The sequence below is a fragment of the Triturus cristatus genome, chromosome 6 (genome assembly GCF_964204655.1).
Source record: "Triturus cristatus chromosome 6, aTriCri1.1, whole genome shotgun sequence".
In the NCBI taxonomy this organism is placed as follows: Eukaryota; Metazoa; Chordata; class Amphibia; order Caudata; family Salamandridae; genus Triturus; species Triturus cristatus.
Genome location: NC_140589.1, coordinates 939,011,628 through 939,025,285, shown reverse-complemented (window position 1 = coordinate 939,025,285; position 13,658 = coordinate 939,011,628). Strand labels below are relative to the sequence as shown.

At 40.9% G+C, this 13,658-nt stretch overlaps 1 protein-coding gene across 6 annotated transcripts in view; it reads right to left on the bottom strand.

Moving 5' to 3' along the window:
- STXBP5 (syntaxin binding protein 5) overlaps window positions 1-13,658 on the bottom strand; it is a 1,306,577-nt gene that overhangs the window by 163,789 nt on the left and 1,129,130 nt on the right. For all 6 annotated transcript variants that reach the window (XM_085611623.1, XM_085611620.1, XM_085611619.1 and 3 more), the window contains one exon: window positions 3,015-3,065. In XM_085611623.1, the coding sequence (XP_085467749.1) occupies window positions 3,015-3,065 (51 nt within the window). The remainder of the gene's footprint in view (window positions 1-3,014; window positions 3,066-13,658) is intronic.

Here is a 13,658-nt window from a genome sequence, read left to right as displayed (position 1 = left end):
ACGTACGCTTAACAAAACCCTCCTCAAGATAACTCACTCATATTCGGGGAAGAGAGAGATCCCGCGAAATCAGCCCAGTTGTGAAATGTTTTTACACTTCTCATGATTGTCTTACGGAACCGATGGACTCCATTCTTATTTTCTAAATAAATATGATTATTGAAACAAATTTGAAATAAAATGCTCAAGAAAAATTATGTACACTGTGAGGAATATCAGTTCTTTTGTACAGTTAATCAATTTCAAAGAGAGACAAATTATGTTTTGCATAACTTGGAAAAACATGCAACCACTTTTGCCTCAAAATTAATTAACAAATAAATACTGCTATTCAAGGGAAGCTTTTACAATCGAATTCAACTCTCGATTTCATAGGCAATTTGCATCAGTTCACCATTAACCCAATTTCCTGTTAATCACTAGACAGAAGTAATCATATAACGCAGATAACATCCTCTCTTCAGTGGCAGCCAACATAAACAAAAAGTGGTGAGGTGGGTGGATGTGGAGCAAGGGAGATCGCAGGAGGGGGTTTAATAATAAAAATGAATAAGACTTACCTGAAGCAGCCCGCCGCCTCACTCTTCCTCTGCTTCCTGGTCCCAGCAAAGACTGGGACAGCATCAGAGACTCCTTGTGCAATCCCCGGGCTGCTCTCATTCTATTACCAAGCATAAGAGCAGCGCAGGGATTGGCCTGAGCAGGCTGGTTTAACGCTCGCCCAGTCACAGGAAGTCTGTGCTATTTTTCCAACCCAGCAGTGCAATACAGCTGGGCTGGAGAAACCTAACTGCGCATGTCTTTTTGGCCGGCGTATGATGGCCGGCCAAACAGACATGCGCACTTAGAAGTGCACATATCACTCTATTCCTCCTCCCTCCCATGGCCCAGCACCACTCCTCCTCACACACGCTGGCTCAGCCAGCAGCTGAAAATTAAAACAATAATAAAATACCCTTTTATTTTTCAGCTGCTGGCTTTGAGCCAGTGGGGCGACTTTCCTCCGCCATTGCGAAGGAGCCGCACCAGACTCTCTCAATTAAAATCAAAGGACAGATCGGTCTATAGTTGAGTAAACACTAGGCAATCTGACTGAACAAACATTATTTAGCAGTAACCTATGCTTCATAACTTTATGTAGAAATAGTAGGAGGTGAGTTTTTTCTGAATTCTGCAGCTTCCAGTCAGCAGTCCATGTGGAGCGACAAGCCTGAGTCACAGAGCTAAGGCATTTAAAGTCAGAAACTTGCTTCAACTGATTTACGCCTACATTTGAGGCAAGTTTCACAATTCTAAGTGATGAATAAAAAATCTTAAAATTATCCAAGGAAATCTGTCACAATCGGAGATGTCTTTGCGTGCTGAAATTCCTAAAAAGTGTGTACGTGCGTTTTCCACTGGATGGATAAATCTACATATTTTAAATACGACATAAAACGGCATGTGTACAATTTCCTCAAAGTTTCTTAACAGGATTTTGTTGAACCTGTGGAGAAAACCCGTTTAATAACAGCCCGATTAAATATGCGGATGTTGCCTCGTAGTTTTAACCCTTGAAACAGACATACTCCTGCCTGTGATAGATGAAAATCTACATGTGTTTCCAGTGTGTAAAACTACCTGCACGAGGTATGTGAATATCCGCAAACATGTTTCCTCAACGACTTTTTCAGGTACACCCACCGAGAAATGCTCACCAACCCACCTTTATTACTACATTTGGGAATCGAACATTTTCATAATAATGGGTGAATTTAAATAGCTGCAAATGCACAATGCGGTCATAAAATCACACCAATTCGGAGTCTGCAAATTAGGATTGGGAATTTACATTTGCTAAGTGTTACATTCAGTTTAGGTGCACACAATGAGTTCTAAATCAGGTCCTGTAAGTGCTATCAGTATGTTTTTGTTTGGTCTTAGCCTTTGCAAAATTAAAATGTAGACGGTTGCATATTTTTCACAGGCTACGCAGTTCAATTAGCTGTCTCACAGTGACGACATTCATATTTAATCATGGGTGGATTTTAACAAATCTACGTATAGGAATAGTTATCTTCGTCTAGTACAACATGTTAACTTTACTTGTAATTTCGTTTGTTAATATAATTACCAATTTGACTAATTTTACCTCCCTGTGGTGAGTCCGTTAAGTGGCCTTACCACCTCAACAAAGTGGTATATTACAGCCCTTTTGTTTATTACCTTATACCTAACTTGTAAACCATAAGTGCAACTTGACCTCACTTCTCACTCCATGAATTCATCAATAATAACCAGTCCAAAAGAGCATACTTAACTACATATCTAAATAGCCCTTCTTTTGCATGCTGCCTAATTTCAAATCCCAAATTTCTAAAACTGATTACCATGTAGCGGTACCTCGGGTAGTTCGTGGTAGCACATAACCAAGAGTTTATAGTGCAGAGACTCAGGATTAGCATGGGCTGAACTGGCCATCACCTTCAGAGTGAGCATCCAAAAATGTTTCGTTTTGAATTTTTACAATGCATTAAACTGTCAAAGTGTGCAAATGATGACTCAAAAGATAACATAGCAATAGAAAAGGGGCAAACAGGTTTATGGAGAAATGAAAAGTTTGCTCTAGTTTTCCCTGTCTGAAGTTCCATCTAAAGAGGTAAATCTTCCCAAATACCGGTTAGGTGAATCCCTGTCTAAGAAATAATGAAGGTAGAAGAGCAAAAATGTTTGTGAATCAGGTCCTACATTATTCTAAGATTGAAGCCAAATAAAATAATGGTGGCAGCACCTGAGAGAAATGTACCGTAGTTTACCTGCATACGTTTTAAAAAGTGCTGTTTCCAAGAAGTTATTTGGAGTTTTGGAAACTGTGGAAAACATGCGTACTGATATGTAAAAACATCCCATGCAAAGCATTTACACAATGTCAATACTACATAATGCAAATACATACCATGTCTAAATCATACGATTTAAAGAACATACCAGTTTCAACACAGTATTACAGCACATATGTAAAGCATGCTTCTTACCTAAATCAGGCTTGAGTTCTGTAGGCAAACTTAACTTTCTTGACATCTTTGCTGAAAAATAATAAATGTCCTTAAAGTTCAGTGGATGTACAAGATATTACCACATGCATTTTAACACATGCATGTTGTTCATTACTAGTAATAAACAGATTTAAACAAATTAGTTAACCATCATTTTATAAGCAATACAATGACACTTCCAGCCTGAGCAACTCAAAATTGTTCAGCACTTGGTAAAGGACATATTCCCACCCTATTTTCTCTCCTTATGTTCTGCAGAACCACACCAACACAAAAAGATGATGATGGAATGTTGAACATTGTCAAACGCTCACCCCCGTCACATGTATGGGTTAAATCCATCGTTTTGTGCTCACCATGCCACCCCAGTTTGGACCCAGCCATATGCAAATCTATTCTTGACCCTGCTCCCCATGGGAACAGTCCAGCCCAAACTGCCAGAGCAGGTCCTTCCTGGACCAGAAAACAAGCATCCTGGGGCCGGTTGCGGGGTATCATGCAGGCTAGCTTGAATCCAGTGATATAGCGAGCATGGACCCCACATCTGGGCATACCCTTTCCACTTAGAGCAACTATAGCAACACAAAAAGATGAATAATGGAATGCTGAACATTGACAAACTCTCCCCCAGTCACAGACCTTGGTAAAATCCATTTTTTTGTTGTTCACTGTGCCACCCCAGTTTGGATCCAGCCATATGCAAATCAATCTTGACCCTGCTCCCCATCGGAACAGTCCAGCCCAAACTGCTAGACAAGGCCCTCCCTGAACTCAAAACAAGCATTTTGAAAACGGTTTTGGGGAATCACCCCATATCAGCCAGGCTAGCTTGAATCCAGTGGCATAGCGAGCACGGGACCAAAGACTGGGCATACCCTTCCCACTTAGGGTGACTACAGCAACACAAAAAGATGATGGACCGAATGATGAACACTCACCCTCAGTCACAGATCTGGGTTAAATTCACTGTGTCTTTGCTCACCATGAAACCCCAGTTTTGGACCCAGCCATATGCAAATCGGTCTTGACCCTGCTCCTCATGAGAAAAGTCCAGCCCGAACTGCCAGGCCAGGTCCTCCCTGGACCAGAAAACAAACATTCTGGGACCGGATTCGGTGTATCACCCCTCATCAGTAAAACTAGAGGGAATCCAGTGGCACAGTGAGCAAGGACCCGCGTCTGGCCTGGCAGTCCCAGCTGAACTGTTCCTTTGGAGAGCAGGGTCAAGCCTGATTTACATATGGTTGGGTCCAAACTGGGGTGGCATGTGAGCAGGAGGGTCCCATGCTCGCCATGCCATGCCCAAAACCGGTCCTAGGATGCTTGTTTCTGGTTCAGGGAGGACATTGCCTGGCAGTTTGGGCTAGACTGTTTCCATGGGGAGTAGGGGTCAAGCCTAATTTGCATATGGCTGGGTTCTAGCTAGGGTGGCGTGGTGAGCAAAAAAACGATGGATTTAAGCTCAGATCTCTGATTGGGGGTGCGTGTTTGACATTGTTCAGCATTCTGTCCATCAATTGCTCTTTTTGCTGCAGAACCAACCTTCATTACTTGCTTACCACATCTGTCATTACATATTACAAGTAAATAAATCTATTATAACTTACACACACAACTTGACAATTTCAGAACCAAGTATGCTCTTGCTTTCAGCTTACATATGCTACTAGATGGCTTTATTCTGGAGTAGCAAACTCATAATTCACTCTATGTCCCAATAATTGTATTTCTTCATCTAGGCTGCGGAAGAGACACTGGCATTCCCTCCACCCATCAGCTGGCAGTAATTTCCATTGTTCACAGTGGCAGCCAGTCTGTGCAGGAGGATAGTTTGGAGGTAATGCACAAAATCTAAGCATATTCCCTGGTGCAGTAGGCAGAAATGTGGGTAATATCTTTGACGATACATTATCTTTCATACATCATGCTAATACAGTGGTCTACTCATCTTTTTATGTTTTAAGAATAATAAAGCAACTGCTACCTTTCGTCCCAGCCAGTACTGGGAGAAAGCTAATTTGTGCTCTGGTCATGTCGAAGGTTGACTACTGCAATAGGCTTTTAATCAATGCACAAGAAAGAGTTCTGGGCAGGCTGCAGCTGGTACAGAACGCAGCCGCTAGGATACCATCGTGTACCCCCAAGTTCAAGCCCATATCTAATGTGGTGCGACAGCTTCATTGGCTGCCCATAAGAAGCAGAACGAAATTCAAGGCTCTGCATTGCCTATAAGGCAATTCACGATACCGGACCAGAATGTTTAAAGAAAGCCTTCCGGGCTTACACGCCCAGCAGATCTCTGCGCTCAGCAGATGCCAATCTTCTGATCGTCCCCAGAACAAGGAAAGCCAACTAGGGTGACAGAAGCTTCATAGTGGCCACATCCAAACTATGGAATTCTCTTTCCATGCAGATTAAGGCTAGTCCCACGCTGACATTATTTAGAAAACAAATTAAAACCTGGCTTTTTAACCAATAGGCGTCCTGCCAGCTTTTGCGTACCCTCCAGCTCATAGCGCCGAGACACCTACGGGCATTTGTGCGCTTTAAAAGTTGTTAAAATAAATAAATTCACTGGGGCCAAGGGATCCCAAGAGCAAAAGGGCAACTAAGTGATTCCCTTCTTAGTACGATGCATGTACCATGGAAAGAAGGTGGCATGGTTGCATTTATTATTTAAACATATTTGAAACAGAGGTGGTGCTAATTTGTACAGTGTTCAATGAAATAATAGTGATATAAATGTAATTCTTTCTGTAACGAATGCAGTGACTGAATACAAGAGATTACCTTCTCCCTTGTTCGCAGTGGCAGTGTTGTGTCTTACATTTTATGTGTGATCTCAGTGTGGTGTCATGCCATTCTTGTTATGAGCCTGACTTAAGGGAAATGTGAGGTGACACAATGTTCATAGAGGGTACCCAGCATGGTTTCAGTAGGTGGTGGTTAGGACACATACGGTGGGGAAGGAAGATGTTTTGGTCCCAATAAAAGTAATTTTACTCATTGCTGGAGTTGTTGTTTCCGCACAGGTGATGAGCACCCCCACAGAGGACACCTAGGGCCGTAGTTTGCACCTCACCATCTTGTTGCCTGTGTTCCAGGTGGTGACTGGCGAGTGGATACACTGAGAACAAGCAGCACTCTATTATCTGCGGGTGAACATTTGTCCCTGAGCAGCTCGTCTTTTTCAGGTTGCACACAGGAATGTGATACGGCTTAAGCATCTGAAGCTCTCATGCCTCCACCCCCAGTTTACAGGCCATATTTGCTGCTCAACCTTCCCACAGTGCATTACTGCAGTGGTGGGAGGACACCATTTTTCTATCCTGCTTGTGTGGATGGCAAGGTTTCTGATGACTAGCAGCCATTTTATGGTGATTTAGCTATCAGTCAGCCATGCTTTACAAACCGTAGTAATTTCATCAGGATGAAGAAAGTGCTAGGTATTTTTATACAGATTAAAAAAAATAAAACGTTATTTGATATTTCATTAGGAATAATGTTTATTGATTATACTGTACACCTTTTTTTGGGTTGTAATGCTTGACTTATCTTGGCTAATGCTAGAGACTATGGGTCACCCCGGAGGATTTTTGGTATCTTCATGCACTTTAGGTAGGAAATAAATTCTTGTCATTATTGGAAAATCAACCATGAGGAACTTAACCTTGTGATCACTCAGCTGGTCTGAATCCTTTCAGTTAGTCAATTTCTCCATATACATCTCTTTTCTACGTTTCATCTGGTTTTCTGCAACCTTCCTGTAACATTTGCTGTCATTAAGCTGTCAATATGCTTTTTCCATGTATTTAAGATTTAACAGCATCACAATATTATCATCTCTATCAGTCTTTTTTTATTAGATTATTCTCGCCATTTCTCAATTGGTTCAAAGTTTGCGTTCTCCTTTGATCAAATTCTTCTGGTTTTGTTTATTTTTTTCTTCGATATTTCCAAATCTTTTATCACACATTCAGAGATTGAGTACATTTTATTACCTGGTGGTAATAAAGAGCAAAATCTAGATTTTTTTTTAGACACACTGGTTTACGTGGAAGAAGATAAAATCTAAATCTCAATTTATAGAAAAAGTACAGCTACTAACCACGTACTGTATGCCTCGAGTCACCATGATCCAAAACTGAAATAGAGTATACCATTTGGTGAAATGCTGAGGGTTAAGAGAAATTGTTCAACAGTGGAGGAATGGTTCCAACCAAATGTGATAGACAAAGCAGAACACCACACCAAGACGATAAAAAAGTGAAGAACTGTTGGATACAAGTAGAAGTGGAAAAGATGATAAGGAGAACATCAGAATGATTGTGTCATACAACAAGGAAGCCAGTAAAGTCAGGGGAATAATGAAAAAAAACTGGCATATATTATTTGAGGATTCAGACCCTAAGGACTTAAGGATAGGATTGGCACATTTCCACAGATAATTTTCAATGTACTTACAAGCAGTCGCTTTGGAAAAAGGGAAAACTATAAAAGATCAACTTGGGTGGGCCAAGATTAGAAAAAATAGCTTTTGTAAGGCTTGTAAACACGTAATATCTACAAAAGTATGTGGTCAATGAGAAATAGTTTTCTATTGGAAAACACATTACATGTAATTTTGTGGTTTATATCCTCAAATGTCTCTGCAATATATTGTATAGTGAAAGCACTACTTGTCTATGTCAAAAGAGGATCCTAGAAACGTCTACAGGAAAGTGCGAACAAGTGAAACAGTACATGGCGGTGATCCTACATCTGATTTATTGGGGGAACTGATTTGATGGAAAGATCAATTAGAGGAGGACACAGAAGAACCAAAACTTTGAGATAGTTGAAATCAAAGTATGTAATGAAATGTAAAAGTAGGACCCCACCTCACGGACAAAATCAGGGTGAAGAATTACATGTACATTTATGAATGTGGGGTAATCAGATATAAATTCCTGCGGTGCATTTTTATAAGAGTAACAGGACTATAATTCTCATGGTGACCTCTCTAAATTATTAGGATGACATTTTGAACACTTTTTACATTAGATAATTATTTGGTGTATGCCCTTTGGGGAATACAAATAGTAATGTTATCACTAGCACAAGCAAGATTTGAATGCGACTGAGGACATGAGGTCCTAGTCACTGTTGTATGATATCAATGGCAGAACCATGACGGTGACCATTGGGAGAGGATAGGTCACGGAAGTGTACATGCTTACCCACTAGAAGGTAGGATTGGTTTAAAGATTAATACATGATTGTTATTGAGTACCACAATTAATTTGTATGATGTTGGAAACTAGTTATAATACACAACAGATCCCAGAATGTCATGCAATGAGATATCATCATGTGGGAGCTTGGTGCAGTGTTTCTGTGATACACTACAACTCCCGGGAACAGCAGCACCATAAAGATAGGAGAAAAAACTATTTAGGTGTAGGACTTGGGTATCAGTGTATATGTGAGCAAGACTACTGTCGAAACACATCATTTTATTTTGTGATTCTGTGTTGCTGGAATAAAGGAAATCAGTGAATTTAATTCACATTGTGGAGTGCTGCCTACTTTTATTATTGGGATATATATATATTCTATTTGTTGTTCTGTAACCATTTCTAAGATACAGTGGGTCAACAATCCACTACTGTTTTCAGTCACCAGGTGAATATCTTGGAAGGAGTACTTCAGGACCTTTAATGGTTATCTGATGGAAATAAATGGATTTGGTTTTCAAACTTAAAGGAAAAGATGAATGCTAGAACAATGCTCAAAGCTGGAGGGTCCGAATATCGTCTGTTTTTCGCCCTCAGATTCACTCCCAAAGCTGTAACTCCCAGGAAGAAGGCATCAAGTAGTTCAGGCTAACCAATGGAATTATGCAACACACTTCAGGCAAAGTAACAGTCCCTGCATGCTTGAGATGTGAGGCAGTAAGGCTTTACACAAGTAAGTAAGGAAGACCATGTTGCTCTATAGCTGATGTTGGCAGACAGAAAGCCTCTAAAAGGGCAATAAAAGCAGCTATGGCCCTAATGAAATGAGCACAACCAGCCACTACACGTTCTGTCTTGGCCAGGGCTTTGAAACTAAAGGTTGACCCAGAATGAAATGGTGTGGTTAGTCACTGCTTTGCCACTTTTATTTTAGCTCAAGCAAAGCCTTAACAAGTATTGTTTATCACTTCTGTTCTGTCACATGCCATTAATGTAGTATGGTAGGGCACACCTAGTATCTAGCTTGTGCAGCCATTCCTCCTCCCTGTTTGGATATAAAGGAGGACTGAAGGTTGGAAGGATAATAGACTCACCCATATGAAATGGAGAAATCCCTTTGGGTAATAAAGATGAACAGGTGCAAAACACAAACGTATCCAAGTAGAAAACTTTGAAGGGCAGACGAAATGAAAGGGCTTAAAGTTCACCTGCGAGCAGAAGTATTCATCACCAGAAGAACTGTTCTTAGAATAAGAAGTTGAAACAAGCAACAATCTATTGGCTCCCATGCAGATACCATTAAGTCAAAACATCGAGAACAGGAACTAAGTTAATGTCAAGGATACCACTGTGTGGAATGATGTGAATTTACGAAGCAGCATATGAGCAATGTTATAACTGGAAAGACACACGATGTATACTGAATAAGAATACGTATATACAAAGTTAAGTTATAAATGGAAGATATGATTGTGCCATTTACGATTCATTGAAAAATAAAACAATTTATAAAAAATAAAAAAAAGTCAAAACATGGGACAAATACCACTGAGGAACAATAAAATGTGTGGGAGGGTAAAATAAAGAAAGCCTTTCAGAAAATGTGTCACTAATGGAAGTTTAAATGGGAAGGTTGACCAGAAGGACACAAAAACATACAGAGTTGCCAGATAGCCTTCAACTGTGGCCACCTCCAGACCTTGCTGTGAAAGGGACAAGGAAAATCACAAGTTATCAGACAGGTCAGAAGTAAAAGGATTAATACCTTCCAATTTCACAACACAAACTTGTTTCAGTAGCCTGCATAGATGATTTTTGTGTAAGGCAGGCGTCTGGGATGCCAAGATGACATCTGCCATCACTTTAGGAAGGCAAAATGATTCTAGCTGCTAGTGCTGAAGCTCCCAGTGTCCAGCAACAGTGTATGGGGATTGGAATGGAGGACTTGTGATGCTCTGTGTGGGACTGGAAGAAGTGGCCCAATGCAGAGTGACAACAGATCGGAATACCAGACCCTACCTGACCAGACTAGAGCAATCATAATCAGGTGCATCTGATCATCCAAAGCAAGATCACCAGGAATGCATACAGCAGACCCTAAGACAAGCTGAACCATTAGCATTCCTCCAAGAACCATTCAAGGGGAAGTGCATTACACAAAACGGAGGATACTTATGCTCCTAGGTCACCGCAAAGAGATACACAAAACCTTATGTGGAGAAGATCACCCCCTTAACATCAGGTTATAACACCCACACATGGTGTTCTAGCAAAAAGCAACACTGAAGGATCATGCGACGTGGGATGCTATCATGAAGACTCCACATCCCTGCACCCATTTTCCATAGGCTAATCGCCTTTCAAAATAAGGTCTAAGGCACCACAAGACGTTTGTTCATATAATAGACAGTCGTGGTGTTTTTGGACAAAATCTGGGCATTGCTACCTGAGCTGCAAGAGAGAATGGCCTTTGCAGTGAGAGGGATCGCCTGCAGCTCAAGCATATTTATGATCAGGCGTGGCTCAGACTTGGACCGAAGGCCCACAAGCCATCATGTCATCCAGACAAACTCCTTCCAGCCGTCATATCATCCAGATAGGCACCCTATCCAAGCAAGAAGGCAACCATGACCATGGTAGCCTAAGCTTGCTGAGTCCTAAATGAATTATCCCTCGAAAGATGGATGAGTCCATCCACAAAGGCATAGCCTTATGCAGACAAAAAGATTTGTACCTGAGCAAAAACGCTTAATTGGTTTTGCAGTCATTGCATACTCAGACACCACTAGAGGGCTCTCTTCCACTACCAGGCACCAAAAGGATGCTCTAGACCAAAAGTCTAGCACAATACTTGCAGGATCTGTACCCAAACTTGAATCACGTACTTCAGAAGCATTGCCAGAATATATGTGATCCTCTGAAAAGGATGAAAGGCCTTCATGAGGGATGTGTCTAGCACCACTCAAAGGTGAGCCACTGTATGGGAGTGAGGGGAGACTTCAAGATGTTGATAGTTAAGCCCAGGTTGTTGACAAGAGTTATAGTCTGCTGAAGATGGTCCTGGATCAGCAACAGTTACTCTGCCATCACCAGCCAGCAATCTACACATGGAAATAAATGCACTCTTGACACCCACAGTGAAACTGCCAAAACCGCCAGCACCTTCTTAAAGATGGGTGGCTGTAGGCAGCCTGAACAGGAGGACCACAAACAGATAGTGTAGGTATTTCATTGTGAATTTAAGGTTCGGCCTGTGGACGGGTAGAATTGGAAGATGGAAGTAGGAATCCACGAGGTCTAGAAAAGCAAGCCAATGTCCCAAGTTCAAGACCGACAGGAGCTGACTCAGGGACATCATCTTGCATTTGTCCTGCCCAATGAACAGGTTCATAAGCTAGAGAACCAAGATAGGCTAAAGTCTACATCCTTTTTGGGAACAAAGAAGGAGATTAAAATCCCATGAATTTGTTTTCCAGATGCACCCATACATGGGCTCTTGGTCCAGTAAGGCAATGACTTTACCTCTAGTATCGAGGCATGAGCAGACGAGCATGCTCGGAATGAACGTGGTTGACAAAATGAAAGACCCTTCACCCACCAAAAATGAAAGTTGTGAGAAAAGGGGAATTGCAACACACTAAAGAAAAGGACATCCCTTATTTGGATGAGTGCACAAAAGATAAGAGTTGTATCACAGAAAAACAATGGAAAGAATCATTGGAAAGTACTGACTAGACCTACTGAGTAAGTTAATCCGCTATAGCCAGCAAAAAATGTGGTAGGTGAGCTTAAGCTGTTTGCCAATATAGCTCCAGAATTATCCATTCAGGGTGAAATCTTGCTGAGTGGGGGAAACATTATCCTACCCAGTTTTTTGCTAAACTAGTTGATTTGATACATGCCAACCATTTGATTTGATATTCAATATGAAAAGATTAAAGGAAATATATTGGTTGTTGTCGTTGAACAAGGATTTGAGGTGTGAAGTACAGAGGTATGCAGAGTGGTGGACAATAATTTGAGCACCAGGAAAATATCTATGGGGGTGTGGATTTACCAAACATGTGAGAGAAGACTCACATTATTTTTTCAGCTCATTTCATGTTTGAGAACATGAGGTTCATTTTGCTATTGGTTTGGTAGATTAAAATTCGAAATGGACTGAGGCAAAGTTTTTAGGATTCCCTGTTACTTTGAACCTCTTTGTTTTTTCTTTAACTAGAGCACTCAACAAGGAGGGTATCCCAAAGTTTAGGTTTTGGACAACTGAGTCCTATTTACTTTATTAGGAGTACAGAGGTTTCCTACGAGATCTAGTATTGAGAATAAGATATGCAGTCTGTACCATCCACAGTGCTATGGCCTAGCACAGAGTGCAACAGGAAAGTGGGAGAATGAGAGCTTACTAGTGTACCAATTCAAATACTGGGTTGTCTCTTCTGCTCTGAGCAGGTGGGAAGGTTTTTCTTTAGTGGTTACAGAGGACATTTATGAAAAATTAATGTGAGAAATGCAAAGGGAAAGGGTGACAAGGAAGCAGCATTGGAGCTCAATAAGGTGGGACACAGTAAATTATGTCAAAAATGATTCTGAACTTGGGGGCGTAATCAGAATCACTTTTTCTGAAGGGGTGACAAAAGGAAAACAAATATACACCTGAAGAAGTTATAAACAGGTTGCCAGGTGAGATGTGTGCTTGGAATCTGGCAAGTAGAACAAAGAGCATGTGTGCCAGCGTTCCTAGAAGGGGATTTTCCGTTGTTAGGATGTCAGCCTGATCACAGTAGCAAGTGAGGTATGGAGGTGAGTCCAAGTTAGATTAGAGAAAATTGCATTAATGTTACATACTTTGCTTGTGATATGCACTATAATTAATTAGTGCTGATTAGAATTTGGAGTCATTTCTTTTAGGTTTATAAAGGATTGTTTCACTGTTATTTATTTTGAAATATGGCTCTGGTACTGTGTGGTTTGATTGCTAAGTTTTGCTGTTTTATCATGTTAAAAAGGGAGGTATATAGAGTCTTGGTATTATGTATGGTGGTATGTCATCCTTAATATTAAACAGGCTTAAGCGCATTGTGAGGCAATGGTTTATATAATGTTCTTAGAGGGTACTTTGAATGATGTTCAGGGAACGGCAATTAAACATGCAGATGGTAGAGGAAGATGTTTTATGTCTGCTGTGTGCGACAATAACATCCAAATTAACTCATTAGCTGAGTCTCTGACTCTAAACAGAGGTTTCTAACAGTGGCATACAACAGCCGATGCATTGCATTGTTTGAAATCCTAGACAGGCACCACCTGAAAAGTACATTTTTGAGAGAACAAAGACTATAGTCGCCTGTCTCTTATTACTGAAGTACAAGTGAGTACAAATACGTTAAAATAATTTATAAAAATC